The 23,440-nt window shown below is 28.1% G+C and overlaps 2 protein-coding genes across 2 annotated transcripts; both read left to right on the top strand.

The window, feature by feature from the left end:
* Positions 1 to 18,172: 18,172 nt before the first annotated feature.
* Positions 18,173 to 20,462, top strand: LOC120161377 (VAN3-binding protein-like). The gene is made up of 8 exons (XM_039171659.1): positions 18,173 to 18,432; positions 18,537 to 18,614; positions 18,718 to 18,786; positions 18,870 to 19,227; positions 19,327 to 19,494; positions 19,618 to 19,667; positions 19,760 to 19,808; positions 19,899 to 20,462. Exons 1-8 carry the CDS (start codon positions 18,253 to 18,255, stop codon positions 20,117 to 20,119), a joined length of 1,173 nt encoding a protein of 390 aa, XP_039027590.1. The 5' UTR covers positions 18,173 to 18,252; the 3' UTR covers positions 20,120 to 20,462.
* Positions 20,463 to 21,211: 749 nt separating this feature from the next.
* LOC120161209 (protein MAINTENANCE OF MERISTEMS-like) lies at positions 21,212 to 21,661 on the top strand. Its single transcript, XM_039171474.1, has one exon. The coding sequence runs from the start codon at positions 21,212 to 21,214 to the stop codon at positions 21,659 to 21,661; it is 450 nt and encodes a 149-aa protein (XP_039027405.1).
* Positions 21,662 to 23,440: the final 1,779 nt, after the last annotated feature.

Below are 23,440 nucleotides of genomic sequence, written 5' to 3'. Positions count from 1 at the left end.
ACTTGATTAACTCCACTTTATATTTTCTTCCAATCTTATAACTCTATCACATTTACTCTTACAGTTATTCAATAACAACTGTTCAATTTAGGGCACAAGCCCTAATCAATTAATCATATACACTCTTTCCACTCAGAATTATCTCAACCATAATTTACTTAACTTATCAAATTCATATTCATTCTCATACACCATATGATTTCTGTTGCTCAAACTTAACATTCTGACTTCCTTTGTCTTATAAACTAATCACTGATGTATCCATTCTTAAACTCTTCTTATCAATCTTTAGCTTTACTCAAATATAAAAATCCTCACTTCCTTCACTATATCACATTACTAAGATCCAACTATATAATTGTATCCAGATCCACTTTATATTTGGTTATTTTAACCTGTCAATATCTTAAAATCTTTCAACTTCAATACACCTTTCATCACATAATCTGGTTAGCCAACGACAACTCTTTCCATCTAAAATGCAACCTCTTATCATATCCACACTTTTGCTTATACACAACACTATTCCTTTGTTTCAACTCATAAACTCTGGCTTTCTATATCTTATACGCTTGTCATTGATACACTTATTCTTGAACTCTTCTACAAATTCTAACCACATCTTTAGATCTTTTAACTTGCTTATGGTGACACTTGTTCACCATATTCTATATTATCCATGAAATAATAAGAATACTTCACCTCATTTTTTCGATTCAAAATTGTGAAAACCTTATATCACTATTCTAATATGATTTCAACTTTATGAAATCAATCTTTAATCGTACGAGGCATTTCCTGATGTGTCTGCTCTTCATCCTGCCTGGCCAGGGCAGGTGAATTGCTATCACAATCAGATTTACCTTTCACCTCATTTTGAAACTATTGCAATCAAATTTCTACTATATCATACTATTCTTATTCTATTAGCAAGACAGTATACTCCTTACACTTATCAGATCAGAAATTATTGACTTTGTGTTGGCATGTACACATTTTAAATCTCATTTAACTTCGGTTTAAGCCTAGAATCGGCTAAACCTTAGCTATGATACCATTAAATGTAATACCCCCAACTCGTATCAGAATCAGATCCGGATTCAAGGTGTCACATTGACTTTTCAAAAACATTTACTTGTCTAAAATAGTGAGTAATTTAAAACTTTTATAATAACTTATTCAAAATGTTTACAGAACCATTCAGAGCTTATACAATATATTCTTTTGAATACATGCCAACTAAAACTTTATATATTAAAATACATATTATTCATCTCTCTTCTGATCTGACCTTCAGTAAGGAGATGTTGACCTGTCTTGCACCACATCGCTCTTTACTCTTCTTGAAACCTGCGTGTAAATCACTTACACACTAAGTCTATGACTTAGTGAGACATTAATTTATAAAAGAACTCTAACTAATTACACATTTATGAACATATCATCTTATAATGCCACATCAAAACAATATAACATTATATATAATATACTATACACATATACATATCACACATTGTTTTCATCTCTAACCTTATTCCACTATCAATATTCTTATAATTTATATCTTATAATTATATTCTCTTATATTTATTCGTTTACTCAACATATGATTTAATTAACTAAGCAATACAAACATCATCATATAAATCATATCAGATTATCTAATAAGAAATACATGCATACATATGAATCATCATTAGTAACTTATCATTAAATCACATAGCACATATACTTAACCTTCTTAATCATATACTATACCCATACCTTATCATGTACTTGCTATAAAATTCATCATATCACAACATATATTTGTTATTATCTCTTGATTAGCCCATGTACATATGTGAAAACTATTGATATGTGAGTCATTAGAGGTTGTGCACTAATGCTGTCACCACATCTCGTATAAATGCACCGAAGTGCCACGTAGAATTGCACCGAAGTGCCGCGTAGAATTACACCATAGTGCTATATAAGATGTCCCTAAGGACCAAGTAGAAAAATTCCTTAAGAATCATATACATATGCCAAGGACCAAATATGTGTCTCAAAAGACCTTATACATGTTCCAAAGAATACATATATGTCCCGAAGAACCGCGTACACCCTCGACTCTTGGCATGCCAACTATACCTCTAACTCTCTTGACACATAACATGGGCATTAATATTTAGATTATCTCACATTCACATATACATATAATCTCATAGTTCTTCCACGTAACTCATTATCACATTTCCATAAGATCACACATAGTCACGTAGTTCATTTCCATATAGTTCACATGTACATATAATAACTTATCACATATCATATAACTTATGGTTTGTACTTTTATACTCAGATCAGTTATATATATATTGCCTTAGTTCAGTTTCACATAGTTTATCACATATACATATATTCTCATAAATTATCATCAAATAGCTCCTGTAACATCTTCCTATTGCTTCATTTAAGCCTATAAATCTTTCTCATATAATTTAGCTCTTGTTCTCATATGTTTAAATTTATCATATAACACATAACTTTTATTGCATATTTATATCGCATTCTTACCTCACTAATTCATAATATAATTTATATCGTATCATCTATCTTATTCTTTATTTCTTGATATGCACTTATATTACGTAACATATGTCATATTTATAAACATATATCTTATATTATAGGTGTATATCATCACTTTATATACAAGTTTACTAAGTGATATATTATTCTCAGTTCATTTTATAATTCAATCTTGTCTAGTTTCCTTAAATTCTCATAAATCATATAATATCTAATACACTAATTCTCATAATTGATCATATCACTATGTACTTGTCTAATTCATGTTTCCATTATTCATATAACCTTTATACATGTTTACCTAGTTCCTATTGTTATCATGAATTCACTTTCATCATATTCTCCTATTATTACATATTTTACCGTATAACCATATATTCATATAGTCTTGTATTTCATTATCATATAACTTATATTTGTTCTCTTACAACTCTTCATGTTCATGTATTTTCATTTCCATAAATTTTCTAAATCTTATCACATGACTTATCTTTTATACTCATATAATTTCATATCTATTCTTATATCATCATATAATTTATGTAAACATATATATTATTTATACCGGTTCTTATATCTTATCACACTAACATAAATTCATACAAATCATGTCACACATACAATAACATATTACTCATACACCCATAACAAACACATACTCAAGTTCATGAATTCATGTATAATATTATCGGAAATAGACTTGTTGCAAGTCTTATTTCCATTAAACATCATATAATATCTAATATGCACGCACCTGGCCTCACTAGTCAATATCGATCTCTTAATTCTTCCCGATGACTATTACTTGTAAACTTTTCTTGACGTTGCTCACGATTGAAATCTACACCATCATATATCTACATAGTAATACATTGATACATATCAGTATACTAATTTATATCTTCTAAACTGTCACTTCTTAGGCTAAAAGAAAGCTATTTTCATCTTTTAATGAAGGTAGCATCGATGCACTCTACAGTGTATCGATGCATTCTATAACGTTTGGATCGATGCACTACCTGTGCATCGGTACCTAAATCACCTTCGATGTTTAATCTTAAGGGGGTGCATTGATGCACTAACTGTGCATCGGTGCATCGGTACACTCAAGGCATTCGCTGTTTCTTCTTTAAAGAGTGCATCGGTACGTATTGAATGGGTATCGATACACTTTGACCATAATTGGTATTTTACGCCCAAAAATCATCAACTCTTCATTCAATTCTTCTATTTTAAGTCTCTATCATGTCATTAATCTCAACTACCATTACTTAAACCAACTTGTATTCATATAAACCATCTCTATCTTCCATATCTCATCATGATTCTTAAAATTAAGAATTTTACTAAACTCTCAACTTTGTTATTAATCCTTTCTAACTTCATAAATGTCTTATTCTTATTGATGACAAGTCAAATTCATTCTCAAATTTCACTTATTAACTCTTTTCCAGAAAGTCACCTAAAAATCATTTTCTTTAATCTCTTCTTTATCTTTCATCTTGTTGTTTTAAAACAAATTAAGCTTTCCTTAAGCTTAATTATCATCTAATGATCATAACCCAACCTTAAAATCAACAATTAATCAACAAACAAAGAAACTCACCTTAGAGCTTGGAGATACGGGAGGGGGAAGAAAAAGAAAGAAAACTCTGGAGAATTATCTCCTTTCCCACGTAGTTCCCTTGTCTTATAAAAGGAATATAAAAATTTTCCTTATTAAATGACCATTTTGCCCTTTAATTCCTTTAATAATTACTAACAACTTTTAGGAAATATTTCATGATAAATAATTGAACTATTCAATTATTCTACTTTAATCACCAAATTCTGAAATATTTCAATTTGGTCACTAACCCGGTATTGAGGATGTTACATGTACTTTGTCCTTCATTTTTTAATCGCTAAAATCGAAAGATTTGACACAGTTTGTACGATATCACATATATACATCATTTTCAAATCATATATTAGTATTCTACTAACATAATCTAATTACGATGAAATTATAATTCTATAAACATGATCGATATTAAATCGTTACATAAACTAAATCATATTTCCATCATAATTTCAAACTTCTCAAAATACTCATTCAATTCCATAAATATTTATTTTCATCATCAATCCCCTTCAACTTTTACCAACTTTGCATTTTATTTACTAATTATGAATTCTTCTTAGAATTCATATCAGCCTTTCCATTTAATTCATAATGATGCTTCACCATTACGATCATTTCTCATAAATTACTAAAATTTTCAACACCTTAATATACTCAATTTAATATTTTAACATTCAAAAGCTTACAATTTCCTCCTCTATTTGCTTAGACTTTTCAAACTCAACCACCTACTTTAATAAACTTGCAACTTTATCCCAAACTAATATTTAAACTTTAAAAATCAGCAAGCTAATAAATTTTCCAGATTTCTAATTTTCTTAACAAAATAATACCATCACCTTTGAAAACTCACAAATAAGTCTCAACTTTCATGACTATTCGAATTCGACCTTGAAATTTGACCAAATTAACACTTTGGTCTAAAACAACATTCCAACTTAAAATTTCGGCATTCCAACATTATACTTCAACATTGAGTACCCCAAATTACTCATTAATACATCAATGTCCCACAATTCTCAAAGCTTGCAAAATAGCTCATTTTCTATTTCAAGCTTCCAAATTAATCTCCAAATCTCATAGAACACATCTAATATCAATCCTAAACCATAGGAAATATTTCAACATTTCCCCCTAATTTTTCCCTTATGGTCGAATACCATTAGTGCACTAGGACTTGATTTTCATTCAATTTCAAGCATGAATTCAATCTTCTTACATCAAATTCATGCTATTCTAACAATCATAACATCAAATTCAATCAAAATTTAATCATCCTCTATAAACCCTAACCATAACCAATCATGATATAAACTTCTACACTTGAATTTAATCATCACCTAAGCTTTAGAATTAATCTCCAACATCAATAACATAAAAATATTCCATTAAATCTTCAAAGTCAAACTTGTTCTTCATAAACCCTACCAATCTCTTCATCCAAGCACAATTTCCATGAAATTTTTATACCAAATGATAGAGAATTTCAAGAGGATAAATTCTATATATCATGTCTTAATCCAAAAATCAAAGAAAATAGCTTAAAATGGAAAATATTTTTTCTCATCTTCCATGGAGTTCACGGCAGCAAGGGGAGAAGATGAACAATTTTGGCTGATTTTCCCTTTATTTATTAGCCTTTACACATGTTTTAATATAATTAAATGAATTTAAAATTTATTTAATAAGAAATTATCACTTTACCCTTAAAAAATGTGATAATTTCCATTTTTCCATTGAAAATATCTTCCATTAAAATATTCATGGTCAAAGATGAACCAATTTGAAGTTGACTTTCCACTTTGGCCATTTAATTTTCAAAAATTTTACTTTAGTCACCCAATTTCCCCAATTTCGGCTAAATAGGGAAAATTAACTTAAATTCCAGTGTTCTAAAATATGGAAATGATATTTCCAACCATTATCTAATATCCTCGTTTGACTTTGATATATCTCTTGCATTCGAAATCTCTATTTAATGATCGTAACAGTGGAGATGCTCCTCTTGGAGTGGGTAACATATATTTTAGGTTCTATCCAATAATAGATGAAAAATATCAAAGAACAAAAAAATCGAAACATTTAACACTAGATTTGTAGATTTTATATAGTTTCAGTTTAAAAAAAATTAAATTCATGTTTAAGAATACAAAACGAGTTTGGAGGAAATTTGTATGACATATCAACTGTTATCGGTGGCAATTGATGGTGACCGATCATGATGAACGATGACTGAATATGGGCATATAAAGAAGAAATGGGAGGGGGAAATAAAAAATAAATTCGATAAAGAATCTAGATACCAATATTGTGATGTAAATGTGACTATATCAAAATGATGTCGTTTTGAAATAATTTATCGTGTCAATTTTACTAACTATTTAACGGCGTAGTAGGGTGACCAGAATTAAGATTTTTCAAATTTTAGTGATCCAAAATAAGAGAAAGAAATTTATGATTCAGCCTTAAAAAGAGTTTGGTGGTGTTTGTTTTTACTGTGTAAGGTCTGCAAAGCTCTTATTCCTGTGTCGCGCAGACCACGCGCAGGTATTGGGGTTCACAGACCGTTTGTTTTTTAGAAGACAGAAACTCTTCTAACGTCTGTGTGTGGTCTGCGCGGCGCAGACGTGTCCTTATGTCTGCAGGCGCCTTCTAACCTCTTCAAATAGGTTTTATATTTAATTTTATATTATATTTGATTTTAATTTTAATATTAATTTTTTAAATAAATTAAATAATAATTTTTTAATATTATATTATAGATATTAATTTTAATATTAATTTTTAAATAAATTAAATATTAATTTTTAAATAAATTAAATATTAATTTTTAAATAAATTAAATATTAATTTTTAAATAAATTAAATATTAATTTTTAAATAAATTAAATATTAATTTTTAAATAAATTAAATATTAATTTTTAAATAAATTAAATATTAATTTTTTAATATTATATTATAGATATTTAGTTTTATATCATATAAATTATTTTATATATTATTAAAATTTTATATTTATTTTAATTATTTTGATTTAAGTTTAAATATAATATTTTTTTGGATTTGTTATTTTTAAATTATATTTAAACTTTTTATACAAAATGTAAGTATTTAAACCGTATTGCTTAATAAAAAATGATTTCATTGTTTGATAATTAAGATTTTAAAATATAAAAAATTATAAATTATGTTTTTAATTTTTAAAATATAATAACAATTAAATAAAAAATAATCATAAAATAATTTGATAAATTAAAAAATATTTTCTGAAAATATCATATAATTATAAAAAAATTATGAATATATATTTAAAAAAATTAAAAGTATTTACATAATTGTATATTTAAAAAAATCATATAATTTAATGATCATTTATCAATTTTATTCTATAAAACTTATAAAACTAATAATACATGTGATTATGTGAGACTTATAATAGAATTAATAAGGTGGTGTTTGTTTTTATAAAAAAATTTATTATTGTAGTTGTATGAATTATTTAAATTTAGTATTGTAAAACTAAAATTATTTAAATCTCAGTATTGTAAAACTCTTTTAAGTTAAAAAATCAGTTTATTTATATTTCAGTTTATTTTAGCAGTCTGCAGACGTTAAAAAAATAGGTCTTCTTCTTACAGATTGCATACTTTTGGTCTACCTCTTCTGCTGCAAATGTCTACATATATAATCCACAGACTGCATACATTTTACCTCTGCAAAAACAAACACCACCTTAATGTCAGGGAGTTTAAGGTAAGGAGCGGTGGATGATGCTGATGCTGTGCTTGAAATGGTAAAAATATACGTCAAACATTGATCCTCTGAATCTGTGAACCGAAAAACAGCTATCCGCGATTTGATTGATGTTCGCTTTTCTATTTTATTTTAACTATTTTCTTCCCATTTGCTTTCAACTCACATTTTATTCAAATTAATGGGCAGCAAATTCTCATTTTCACATTCATAATTAATTGGAAATGTACAATTGCATGGTACTCCATATTTAATTAAAATTCATATAATTTTAATATTTACTTTTATAATGATTATTTGTCTTGTCAAATATGCGAGACCAAAAATAGGAGCCCAATTATTAGAGTTGAAAATGGGGATTGGAGCTCATTAATTGGTGATTGGGTACATGTTTTCAAAGGCATCATGGTTCATAATCATTTTGCTTTCTTTTATTGTGTGAAGAAGAAGCTTCATTTCTTTCTTCATCTCCATCCTCTTTATGCTGCCATTCATCTAAACAGAGAAAATGATTCTAAACCAATCATTTAACCAACCTTGCTGTCGCTTTCCTTCAATTATCATCTCCTTTATTTCGAGGTTAGAAATATACACACACAATAATTTATTTCGTCAATTAATTGTATGATTTATTTACTGATCGTATATAATTTTTTAAATACTTTAATGTGATTATTAGGTACTGTTTATTTAGAATATTTCGCAATCATATTGACGTCGTTGTTCGAATTTTAAATCTCTAAAAAATAATACTTTTTAAAATCGCTGTTATAGATTTGACGGATCGTAATATATTAATAAAGTGTCTATATACTCGTAGGTGAAAACTAGTTGAGAAAGAACTCATTTTGTACATGTCGTATGAGTGACGCATGCGTGCGGAGCTCCACTTGACAATTTTTACTGAATAAATTATAAAATTTTAGGGTATGAAAATAATTTTTTAATAAAAAATTAAAATATAAAATATTTTTAAATTTTTAGGAGGGTGGTTACCTCACCTGTCTGGCTCGATCCATTCTAATATGATGCATCAATCTATTGTTAAAATTTTAAAATATTTTACATTTGTCGATGAATAATAGATTAGGTGATGGTTTATGACAATTAATATAATAGGAAATGATATTATTAATTTATGATTTATTTTTTTATGTGAGTAAAAAATCGTTGATTGATTAAGATCTAAATTAAAAGAAATATAATTTAAGAGAGTGTGTAGTGAGAGAAACATTTTTGTTTTTATTTTTGTGGTCTTACTTTATATCCTACTTTTTTTTTAATAAGTTAAAGTAATTATAAAATAATATATATTTTAATTATATCCTACATATAAAGGAGCTACGTGGGTATTTTCACGTTTGGAATTAAGACAATATTAGCGTAATTTTATAAACGTATCAATTTTTCAGTTGTGTTTATTAAATTATCTGATATTATTTAGGGTAAATTATACGTTTAATACTTAAATTATTAGTTTTAGCTCGTTTTAGTATTTAAACTTTTTTTTTAAAATCATATATAATGTTTAGTTTTTGTTTAATTTTAGTACCCACCGTTAAAAACTTAATGTGTTTAGTACCTAAACTATCAATTTTGGCCCATTTTAGTACCTATACTTTTATTTTTTTTTCAAAACTACTTTAAGTTTTTAATTGAGTACTAAAATGAAATAAAAATTAAATGTTAAGTGTAATTAAAAAAATAAAAATTTAAATACTAAAATGAACTAAAAATGATAATTTAGATACTAAACACATAGTTTACCTTAATATTTATTAGACTGTTTAAAGAAGTGGAACTCCTCTAGATGAGCGGAGGGTATAACAAGATCAAAATGCTATGGGAGTCCAAAATTGCAAATTGTAAAGTTTTGGATTAATCGTAAGTTGAATTAATTTCAATAAGGAGATATAATTTTTTATTTAAAATATAATGAATTAAAAAATTGAAATCTATTTGATGAATATTACGATTTAGGATGATTTATCTTATGATTCAAATTTAAACAACAATATTTATTAATAATGGGATAGGTTGAGGATAAATTCTAAATAATTTATTTTATTTTTAAAAAATATTTTGGAGTAAAATTATGTTAAGATTAATTATACAAACCATATAATAATTTGTATATTTAGGTTTAATATTCACATCCCCTTCGGCAAGAGCTAGGTGCAAATAAACAGAGCGTTCGATGAATCATTCATATAACATTAGTTTATTTTCGTTTATTAAACTAAATAAATGAGTGTGAACAAAATTTTTATGTTCATTTAATAAATGAATGAACATGAATAAAGGTGTGTTCGGTCCGTTTATATTCACGAACGAACTCATTTATTGACTTGTCTATAAACTCGGTTATCGACTCATTTATAAATTAGTTTATACCGTTCTCATTTTCTTTTTAATTCTTACACTTAATTATCGGTGAAAATAGGGGTGCATCTAAGCCTAGGCCATGACCCACCTTAGGTCTTGAAAAGGATAAATTACTTATTCAGTCACTCATTAATTATTTAGTTTCTATTTTGGTCACATAACTATTATTTATTTTAAATCACACTTAATTTACGTTTTTGTTTTTGTTTTGATCACTCGTCTTTAAAAATTTAGAAGAGTTGTTGACGTGTCATCATAAGATAATGACATATCATGATTTAAAAATAATTAAAAAAAATATAATGTTAACATCATTATTAATTTTTTAATGGTGAGTGATCAAAATAAAATAAAAATGTAAGGTTAGCTATGATTTTGAAAAAAAATAATAGTTGACTGAGCAAAACATAAATTAAGTAATAGGCGGGTGACCAAGTAGTTAGTTTACCCTAGATAAAAGACATTCATGAATTATGTTAAGAAAATTATATTGATCCATTTAATATATTTTTTTTCTAGATTTAATCCACATATATATATATAAATGTTACCGTATTTTTAAATTTAAAAAAATATATATAAATTATTTTAGATAAAAAAATTATGTTTATATTTGTCTGATCTATAAAACTTTTATGGGTTCATCATTGGGTGAAAATATGAACTAAATTGAATACATTGTGAACTTTGGAGTTCAAAACCTGAAGCCCAAGAGTTGAAGGACAAGTGGTGCAATTTCACCATTTAAAAAAATATAAACGAACACATTTCCAAACACATAAACAAACATGTTCACGAAATAAAAATAAACGAGCATGAATACCTTCACAAATAAATAAAACTAACATAAACACAATATTAAAAATATAGACGAACACGAATTGAAATAAAAAAAATAAACAAACAAATACGAATACAATATTATTTTATTTAAACTCTGTTCACTTGTATCCCTACCAAGAAAAAACTAGAGGAGCTTGCAGGTACGTGAGCCCTCAAATGGAACATTTTAGTTTATTCCGTTTGAATTTTAATTTTTTTAAAAGATAATGAAAAGGTTATATTTTAATCTTTTAATTAATAAAAGTTTAACCTAACCATTTATAAAATTATAAATTTAAAATGCATTAAAAATGATATTTTTTCCATTCCTTTAAAAAAAGACTGAGTTGACCCCCGCTATCCAAGTATGTTGCTTATAATATTTAAAATAAAAAAACACGTATTTAATATCTAAATTATTAATTTTGATCCGTTTTAATATCTATATTTTTAATTATTTTCATAATCATACTTAATGTTTAGTTTTCATTTCATTTTATTACCCGCCATTAAAAACTTAATGCGTTTAGTATCTAAATTTTTAGTTTTTTAAAAACTTCACTTTAAATTTTGATTAGAGTATTAAAATGAAACAAAAAACTAAAATTTTTAATGGCATGATACTAAAATGAAAGAAAAATTTAAATTTTAGGTATGGTTTCGGAAAAAATAATAAGTTTAAATATTAAAACATACTAAAACTAATAATTTAAGCACTAAACACATAATTTACCTTACTCAAAATTAGCAGTGTCGGTTTGCTGGTGGAATTTAACCCCAATGCCCTTGGGGTGGGGGGTGGGGGGGAGATAAGCCCAATTATATAATGCTTTTATTTATGTTTAGAATTAGTGGATAAAATTTCATGAGGTCCCCCATCTTAAACCAAACACGTTGCCTGTACAAACTATTACATTTTAGGCACAGCATAAGCCAACTTGTTAGGGATTTTTTTATTACATTTTCTTTTTTGTGTGTGTAAGTTTTCTCCCTTCTCTATTATTATTTGGTCAACAAAATTTTCAAATTACTATTTGATATATTTATTTATTTTAATTACAAATCACAAAATTTAAAATCTACAAATTTTAAATTTATATATAATTTTCTCCGTCCTGCTTCCTCTAATTTTTATAAGTTTATGTTTTGTTTTGGTTCATGAAATGTAAGATTATTTTTGGAAATAAGATTACTGGAATGCAATATTACTGTGAGAATGTCGTATCATCTTGCTTGGTTTGTTTAGCAGGAATGTAAGTTTACGGTGTTTGGTTGAAAGAATATAAGATTACTTTAATGTAAATTTTATCAAATTATCCTTGTGATATATATATTTTTAACAAGTTATACGTTAATATTAAATTATAAATATCTGAATGAAAATTTATAAAAATATTTATTTGTTACACTATCCAAATTTAAAGAAAAAAAATACATTTAACATATAGTTAATATAATTAGTATATCAAACTTTTATTTTTAAATATTTTTCATAAGTATCATGTTTATATATATATAATATAATATGATATAAAAAGTAATATTGTGATCTCAAGTGGACAAATATATTATTTTTTATGTATAAGATCCACTTTTCAATAAGTCAAAAGTAAATATTATTTTAAATAATTACATTTTTTACAATAATAACATTTTCACCTCATAAAATTATAAAATATTAATATACAAATATTAAAGATATAAAATAATTTAACTACTTAAATTTTTTAATATTTTACTAAATTAAACTCTTTATGTATTATTTTTAAGTTTATAATTTTGAGTAAAACACAAAGAATTTAGAAGGATCCATATGAAAAAAATTCATTATTTTAGGGATATTTGTGTATAAAGTGGTGAGAATTGTTCATTACCTAAGAATTTGGAGCTAATGATATTTTCACCATTTTAACAAAAAAATGCCACTATTGATAATAAGTTATTATCTGGTAATAATATTTTCTGCGAACCAAACGTGGAAATACAATTTTGAAAAAAGATTATCCCTTTGTAATGACCTTTTCTGCGAACTAAACGCCTTCTCAAATTGATATTTTAACTCCGTACAAACATATTAAAAATGATATTGTTCAATGAGACATTGTCACGTGTCAAAATAATTAATTTTTTGATCCTATATCATATATATATAAATTTTAAATCTTTTTACATATTTTTGGATCGTTAGATGAATGAAAACAGTTGATTGAGATTAACAATAAAAAATAAGAAGATTTTTACATAAAAAGAAGTAAATTATCCTTATTTTAAATGTTTTAATCTCATTAGTTCAGTTAATGTAACGATTTAAAAATTGTATAAAACTTTTAGGTTTTAAAATGTATCTAGGATTAAAAAGTTAAAAAATATAAGTCTATAATTTAAAATATAAATTTGAAGTTTAATATTACATGGTTAGAGTTATACATAGAAAAGTTAAGATTTAGTTACACTAGGTAAAATTTATAAGTTTTACACTAATTTATAATTATTAGGTTTAAAAGGCTTAGATTTTATTAAAATTTATAACTCGTAAATAAATATTTCTTGAGCTCATACTAAAATAATATATTTTTTTATTTTAGGGTTAGAGTTTAAGATTTAGAGTTTAAACTTTAGGCTTTAGGCTTTAAGGTTTATGGTTTATGGTTTGAGGTAGAGATTTAGGGTTTGGAAGTTTAGAGATTGGATTGAGGCAAAAAAAGTTAAGGTAAACTACGCATTTAGTGCATAAGCTATTAATTTTGGTTCATTTTAATACCTAAACTTATAAATTTTTCAAAACCATGCTTAATGTTTAATTTTTGTTTAGTACTCCCCCTGTTAAAATATTAACGCGTTTAGTACATAAACTATAATTTTTTGTCCATTTTAGTACCTAAACTTTCAAAATTTCCTCAAAATTGAACGTTAAATTTTGAACATAGGTTCTAAAATGAAAAAAAAACTAAACTTTAGGTATGAGTTTGAAAAAATTGAAAGTTTATGTACTAAAACGGGCCAAAACTGATATTTAGGTACTAAACGTGTAATTTACCCAAAAGATATTATTTTACTATGACTTAAAAAATATTTACTTATGATTTATAAATTTTAATTAAACTAAACCATTTATTTATTTAAATCTAATGACTTTAGATTAGAGTTTGTTTGTTTCACTGTAATTAATATTCTAGAAAATATTTTCTTCATTTTCTAGTGTTTGATTGGTGTAAAAATTAAAATAGAATGTTAATGTAATTCATTTTTCTGGTCAACATAATTTTTTTTTCATTTTATAGAAAATAATATTATTTTTATGTTTTTAATATTAATATATTATTTTAGTATCATTTTCATAAAAATATTAATTATTAAAATATATCTATTAACATTTTTAATATTATAATATAATATTTTTAATGTTATAATAATGTATTGAATTATATTATAATAATAAATGATATTATATTTTTATTTATATAATAAATTATATTATATTTTTAATGTTATAATATTATTTAATTATTAAATATTTAAAATATATTAATTAATAATTTCGAAAATATAGTGTATTATTATAATTTAATATAATAATAATAATAATTTTATTTTAAAAAGTAATTAATATAATTAATAATATAATATTTTTATGATAATAAATAATTAATATAATTTAAAAAAAAATTATATTAATAAAAATATATTAATCTTAATATTTTTATTCTATAAAATTATAAAAATAATATTTTAATAATAATTTTGACATAAATAATATTAAATAAAGGCTTAAGGGTCACTTTTGCCCCTGTAGTAAACCTACTTTATCATTTTCCCCTAATCATTTTTTGTATCAATTTAGTTCTCGAAGTTGTTTAGGGTATTTATCTTAGCTCTCGAAGTCTATTGACCGTTTTGACTAATAGAATCGTTAGTCTTATGTGTTTTTTAACAACAATAATTTTTAAATCTTTCAATATTACTGACATGATTTAATGACGAAGTGACATTTATTAAAAAAATAATAATAAAATATTAAATACAATGATTAGAAAAAATCTCAAAATTTTGACCTAATTTCTTAATCCATAGACACATAATACTCATAGTTTTATTAGTCAAATCGATCAATAGACTTCAAGGGCTAGAATGAACACAATAAACAAATTCAAGGGCTAAATTGATGAAAAAACGATGGGGGCGAAAATGATAAATTGAGTTTACTATAGAGTTAAAAGTGACCCTTAAGCCTTAAATTAATTATTTTACTATTGAAAAATAATAATATTAATTATTTTCTAATTAATAATATTATTTATTATATTCTTATTTGTAATAATTTTTTTAAAAATATCAATAAGTGGAAAATGATTTACATAACATCATCCTAACACCGTAAAATAATTTCTAGAATTTGTTTTCCAGGAAATATAATTCATTTTACAGAAATTAATTTTCGGAATCTATTTTCCATGAAATAAACATACCTTTAGTGTAAAACTTATTAATTTATATATATATATATATATATGATCCACTCATACTCTAAATGAGTTTTATAGTGTTATATAACAATTAACATTTAACAACCCAACGGTTAAAAATTGACACATAATATATTTAAATTTATTTTTTAAGAAATCATTAAAAACCTAGGCACACTATATTTTTTTTAATAATATGGAATAATTATGAATTAATATTTGTTAATAGTTTTTATTAATCTTTATGACAAACATGCACTCTACACACGTAAATACTTGAACCAAATATGTCAAGAAACAATAACACTCCCTTAATTATTGAAGTTATTCAACACATAAACGTCTTAAAAATTAAATTTCTAGTAACCTATTAAAAAAATACACTTAATATATTCTTAAATATAATAAACTCATTACCACCAAAACATATCGTTTAATTTTTTTTACTAAAGCATAATTCAACAAACATCAAATGCAAAATGTTTACAGACCTCGAGGGTTTTTCAATTGTGGAATGACTAAGTGGAGAAGATGGAAATAGGGTTGCAGTATCATTCGAAGCTTCATGTTTAATGAGTGCAGCTTTACCCAAATCTCCAAAAAGTAACCATTTTTCTTCAGTAAAGGTACAGTTTCATTTTTATATACAGAAAGCCACCCAACACACAATTTAATACCAAAAGATAATCTTGAGCAAGATCATTTGAATTGTTGGCAAAGGTTTTATTCTAATCAAACACTTAATTAATCTCGATTATGCTTTGTCTTTAATCATACATGTCTACATCTTTTTTTTCTCTATGTTGGCCCCTACTGCATGCTTTGGCTATTATGTCTCACATTTATTTTATCGTCCCCCCCCCAGACCTTCATCATGCTTAGCTTCAACATATGGTTTTGATTTAAAGATGAAAAGGGACGAGGGCCTGTCTGTTTGGTTTCCCTTTTCAAGATTTTGGCTTAATACATAAATTGACCCCTGGGTTTAGTAACATTTTCAAACTAGTCTCTAAGTCTCGAAAACATTAGATAAATTAGTCCCGCTCTTCATTTTTAAAAAAGGTTATACACACAAATTGACCCCTAAACTTGACAGGTTTTGACGCATGAATTTGATATTTTTTGTCAAATTAGTTTGGCCTGTGTTACTATCTTAGTGATCGAAGTGGATTGACATTTAAAAGGGACTAATTTATGTACCTTCTGTTAATCTTAGGGGCTAATTTGTGTATTAAGCTTATGTTCTTACTTCAACTGTTCCATCCTTAGCTGCAGAATGTGTAGTTTTCCCTTCGAATCTTTTGGGGACGCTTCCCCACCCAATCAAACAATTTGATTATCTTTAAAAATAAGAGATTTAAATAGCGGTTCGCTATCGAAATAGCGGCCATTATATGACAATAGTAATATTATCCGATATTATTATAGCATGACCGTAATATCCGTAATCACAATTCACAATAACATCCATTATGTTCACAACCGCTAAAAACTCTCATAACTCCTAGTAGGTAGGTCCGGTCCCGCTTCATTTGCAAACTCTTCAATGTTTTTGTGTTCGCGAAACATTTAGTTAGCCATTCCATTTGTGACATCCCATCTGTCTGATGCTTCTGTCTGCAAGAGGGGACATGAATAAGCTGTACTTCCTAACCCTCCTGTCTTCGTTCGTCCCTAATTTATGTTATTTCGACCCTTCATTTTCGTTAAAATATCTATATCTAACATTCATGTTTGATATATGGACACGGAAATATACATGGAAATATTTATAAAATATGACCATAACATTATACAATACATATAAGTATCTTATTCTCATGCCTAACTCGAATAACATAAATCTTAACATATATATAAGTATCCTTTTGTCATTTTTCATTTTTAATCTATATTTTTCCGAGTCTTCATTTTTATAAAAGTATTCATATTTAACACTCACGAGTCACGTTTAACATACAAATACAAGGATAAACATAAAAAATATATAAAATATAACATAAAATTATTATTTATATCTCACATTCGCACCTAATTCAAATAACATAATTCTTAACATGTATATAATATTTATGGTTGATTTAATGTTATTAGCCCATTAAATACCAGTGGTTATGTTACAAGCAAACATATGAACCATGCTCAGGGATGGTAATGGGTCGAGTTGAGATGAATTTTTTATCCACACGAATTCAATTCAAAAATTAATTGATCACAAATTGGAGTCCTTTATCTGCATTCGGCTCAAAATTCGACTTGATTTTTAGGTTAAAACAAAGGTTTAATTAAAAAAATAAAAAAATATATCGTAATTATCTTAAATATATATATAATAATTATTATTATAATATTATGTCGGATCGGATTGAGTTAGATTTTTTCACTATAAATCTAAATCCTCCAAATATGAATTTTTCAAATAAAAAAAATTCGACCAAATCGAGTTGAAACTTGTCAAATTCAAGTGAAATTGTCATCTTGAGCATAGTGAACCACATCATTGCATTAAGGGGGTGTTGATTTAGCCTATATATATGCTTAATGTTAAATAGAGTTGTTTATATCAGCTACCCTTTTAATCAATCTCTTTTAAGTTCGTTCCTTGGATATTTCCTTCACCTCATAATTCCATGGATTCCAGTTCCATATCATCGCTTTCCGAGGCATGTCCGGAGACTATGGACTTTCTTTCGCGTGCATGGTGCGACTTTGCGGTTCAAGCTTTACAACCTGAGGTACACGATCGATCGATCGTCAACGTAGACAATCCGATCAAGAAGTTTGAGAACGATTCCTCGATGTCATTCACTGTGAGTATCGAACTGCTACATATAAGATGTTCTACTTGCATATAATAATGTATTGACGTTCATCAGTCCAAAGGGAATTGAATAATTGCTTTTGTAAATGACAGAGGATGGAGAAAAGCACAAAGGTTGATGCTACTGATTTCAAGTCGTCTTTGCCATCGTGGAAATCGAACGATGTGAAGGTAACATCGATGATACTGTTTCATTAATGCTACCGAGTACCGACGTACCGGCCTTACTCGTCGAAGTCGTAACTTGTTTTATGTGTTTTCATTTTATGTTCAGTCATGGATATGGATGCAACAAGCTATGCATCCAGAACTGAATTACAGCAGCTGTTTACGAAAGAAATGGGTAGGTTCCATGTGATTCACCTATTATCTTAACTGGTACTCGAAGAGAAATTAACGTTTACGACTTGTCATCGATGTGCTCAGATGCCGTGGAAGATAGTCCCCTTCAAGGGCATTTCAATCAAGAAATGGTTGAAGGAGATTAAAGCAAAGAGGAAGGAAGAAGATAGGCTACAAAGAGCTGAAGTGCACGCAGCGATGTCGGTGGCGGGCCTAGCAGCAGCGTTGGCTGCGATCGCGGCCGAGAATTCGAAAAGGAACGATTGTAACATGACCAAGGAGGCTGCAATAGCCTCTGCAGCTGCTCTGGTTGCTGCACAATGCGCCAAAATGGCGGAAGCAATGGGGGCTAAGAAGGAGCAGCTCGGCAGTGTTATAGGTTCGGCCATGATTGGTACTGGTGCAAGTGAAATCTTAACACTAACAGCTTCAGCTAATATATGTAAGGATAAACGTAGATATCCGATTTTCGACCATCGTCTTTTCGCAACATAGTTCGAAAACGAGTAACTCTTTGAACATATTCTAATAATTGTTGCAGCTTTAAAAGGAGCTGCTACACTTAAAGCAAGAACAGGGTGCAGAAACAGATTCAATGGTAGTGCCCCCATCCTTCCAATCCAGGACACCGATGATTTTCGGTTCGAGTTCGAGAAGTGCAGGAAGATGCTAGCCAAGGGCACCGAGCTAGGAGTAGAAACTCCAGATGGTTAGTAAATTTCACTCTTTTTCTTAAAGAAAGATACAAAAGTACCATCAAAATATAACATTCGAACTCGATTAAACTCGATAAAGATTTCGAGTTGGAGTCGTAACAGCAATTTCTCGACAGGGAAATACAGGGTCAGATCAGTGTCCATAGTACTTGATGGTGAATCAAAGGTCAGAGACAGTGAAGTCGAAGCTTAAATCAATTAACAATAATTAAATACACTTATCAAATAATAAACTTTATTATGGCATCTATTTTTCAGGTCATTCTTAAACTAAGGAAGCTCAGCCTGTTAAAAAGCAAGAAAGAATGTAAGTCTCACGGTGTCATCATTCTCCTCTTTTTCTTTGATGATGAAGGTCACATGGAAAGTTGATCAAAATCTGGATTCTATAATTCAGGCATCGTACTCGACCTGCATGCTGAGTTGTACAGAGATCCCGAATCTGACGAGATGACTGACACATGCTACCTAATCGTGTTGACGACAAATTCGGGAACGATTAAGCTAGACATGGTGGATGATTACCAGTGTTACAAGACATGGGCAACCACCACTAATAACATGCTCATGCTTACAACTTCCTGTACCAAATATCAACTTCAGTTCCACAAGAATTGAAGTTAACTGTGTTTCCTGTCATCCGATGCTCATATCGATCTGTTTCAAATACTTTTTTTTTATCGTATTGAATATCGAATTACATTGTAAGAAAAAATGTTGTTGGGCATAAATATATGGAATTTATACAATTCCTGACCGGTTGAGTTCTTTGCAGTGAAATTCATACGGACTTTACTGTTCTTCCTCAACACTTGGTGGGACATCCTTGTACTTTGTCGTCTTTGATTCATGGACAAGAAGCGAGCTTTCTCATGGTAACGAGAGAAGCTTTGGAGCTTCTAAATTGGATGTTTCCTAAAAGGAATTTATAGATTTATACAGTTTAGCTTGTTTGGGGCCATTTGATTTTTAGAAGTGAATTCTATCGACAACAAAGCATGGTGCACTTGAAGTTTTGAACAGAAAATCCATATTAATTGTTAGGATTTGATTTGACACATATACTTAACAAATTGGATCACCATTTTAAATGATGGCTTTTTTGGCCCAATAGGGGCATCAGAATAATAATTTAGGGATTTACCCCCTCATCCAATATTATTTAAGAATTTACGACATTTGTTACAGTATCGAGCGAACTCTTCACCTCTAGGTGACGAGTATCATGAAATATGATTTTTTAATAGATTCGGATGAGTGTGTCCTACGTGGGAAAATAATTTATTATTTTTACCGGGACTCATCACATCAAGATGATGAGTTTGTTTAAAAAATATTTTTTGATTATTGAAAAAAAATAAAAAATTGAAATTAAAAAATAAGAGGGGAACTCGTCATCTCAATGTGACAAGTTCCTTCGAATTCAAAAAACTAGTCGTTAGTCAATGGACAGTTGTGCAACGGTTAATTGGCAACGGTCACTTGGAACATCATATATTTTCATTATAGCCGGTAGAATTGGGGTTATAAATAAGGTTTTGAGTTTTGATTTTTCATTAAACCCTAAATCTAAAAATATTTTAAAATTTTTGACTTCTGTGAAAATCCCAAAAAATGGTTTCTCAAATAGAAATTTTGCTCCTCGACAACGTCTATATTTCGTCGATCGGATTTTAGCCGAAAGAAGAACGGAGTATTCTTCAACACAAGATGAATGCGAAAGATTTGCATCCGCGGATGTTGATATATCTTCAGCAATCCGGTCTTTTTCCTGCCATATTTGTATGTGGTTTCAAGGTGTACTTGGCGTTGATCCAGGTTCTGATCGAACATTGGCGGCCCAAGACGCACACCATCCATTTCCCGAGTGGTGAAACAATGATTACTTTGGAAGACGTCGCTTACCAACTCGGTGTTCCTATGAATGGAGCTCATGTGGTGAGGCAGAACAATTACGAGCCCAAGACGTTGGTCTATGAAGTTTTGGGAAAGGTGTCACTATCCGAATGCATCGATGGTTATCGGGTACGGATGACGTGGTTGGAGTCTGAATTCCAAGTGACCAACGACGAGGTTATTTTTGTGTCCCGAACATATCTTCTTCGACTGATCGGAGGGATATTATTACCGAATAAGTCTGGTAATTTTGCACACACTTAGTATATACGATTACAATCTTGGACATGGTATCGGTTCTCATTTTTTACACCGATTACAACAACCCTGGTCGAGTTTCCTCTTGCTGAAAGGTAATTTTTTTTTAACTTTTTTTTAATTTTGAATTAATTTTTATCCGTTCTTAATCTTTTTTTTTATTTTTACTATGGCCCTAGTTGAGTTATGCGACAGTATACGTTGCATCAGCTGATTCCTACGCAAATCGTTGAGATGGACGCGCTCTATAAAATTGATACGCATGGGAAACATACCAAAAATAGGCCAGCAAAGCACGGTAACTACATCAAGCTATGGAATCAACAACACTTATCGCTCCCCTCGCGATACGATATTACATCTCTGGACCTAGGGCTGTAAATGAGACGAGACAGATTGTGAGCTACTCGAGATCGACTCGATCAAAGCTCGATAAATACTAGGATCGAATGAACTCGCTCGAGCTCGACTCGAGTTCTTAACGAACCGAAACGAGCTACTTGATATTTGACTCGAAAAGCTCGTGAGCAGCTCGAAAACTTAATATATTAAGATTTTATTTTTTAAAAAGTAAATTATTAATAATATTAATATTTATGTATTGATTTTTTTTAAAATACAGTAAGATTTTCATGTATTTAAGGTTCATGTTTGAGTTTGAGGCTTCAATCGAGTTAAGTTTAAGAATTTTTTTCATTTCGAGCCTTTTCGAGCTACTCACGAGCTTTAGTTCAGGATTTCGAGTTTGAGTCGAGCTTAAAAATATTAAGCTCACGAGTTTTCGAGTCGAGTCGAGTCGAGCTTCATTTCAGAGTTTTCGAGTCGAGTCGAGCTCAGCACTACTCGAGCTCGACTCGGCTTGTTTACACCCCTAGCTAAACCTATATTTCGACCATTTTCCCTATCTCCGAAATTACGAAGCAAATGAGAAACCATATCTCACGACACCACAAGATAAGAAAAATGAAAACAACATCAGGCTAGATTCCCTAAGTCTAAGAAGAAATCATCGGCGTCTTCTTCTTCTTCTGCTTCAGCATCTGCAACTAAACAGTACTATAATGCATCTTGTCGTAACCGGTTTTTGTCCAGGCAAGAAATTTTACTTGGCGGAAAAAATAATGTGGAAAAAAATGATTTTTATTTAAAATAAATATTTTTGGAGTCGCCATCGATTTTTTTGGATTAGGTAGGTCGAATACCTAAAAATCATCTTTTAAAAGAGTTTTTAAGAAAACACTATTTAAAAGAAAAATCGGTCTGCGTATAACCAAAATTCATTCTTTTAATAAATAAAAGGGATTCGTGGTTGGTTACGTTTGGGGAAGGATTAGCACCCTCATAATGCCCAAAATTGGTACCCGTTGATTATATATTGTCTCTATTAGTGGAAATTTAAGAATTCGAATATAAATTTATTTTACGATCCTTTTATTTCATATTCAATTGCATAATTATATTTAAAGAAAATTCTAAGGAAAAATAGAAAATAATCCAATATTTCCAATCGAAGAGAAACTATTCCTAAAATATTTTGGGACGAATATTTCTCTTTCCGACCGAAATAATAAAAATCTGATAATTCTACCTAATAAATAATATTAAAATAATTTGATATAACCAAAAATAAAATAAATACATTTTTAGGTTTTTTTATAAGTAATATATTTATTATTTTAAAATATTTAAAATAGAATATTTAATTACTAAGACAATAAAAAAATATTATTATTTAATTAAATTATAAAATTAATTAAATTAATTAACATAAGATATTATGATTAT

Source organism: Hibiscus syriacus, unplaced genomic scaffold (genome assembly GCF_006381635.1).
Source record: "Hibiscus syriacus cultivar Baekdansim isolate YM2019G1 unplaced genomic scaffold, ASM638163v2 tig00002880_pilon, whole genome shotgun sequence".
NCBI lineage: Eukaryota > Viridiplantae > Streptophyta > Magnoliopsida > Malvales > Malvaceae > Hibiscus > Hibiscus syriacus.
This window is presented reverse-complemented; position numbering and strand designations above follow the sequence as displayed.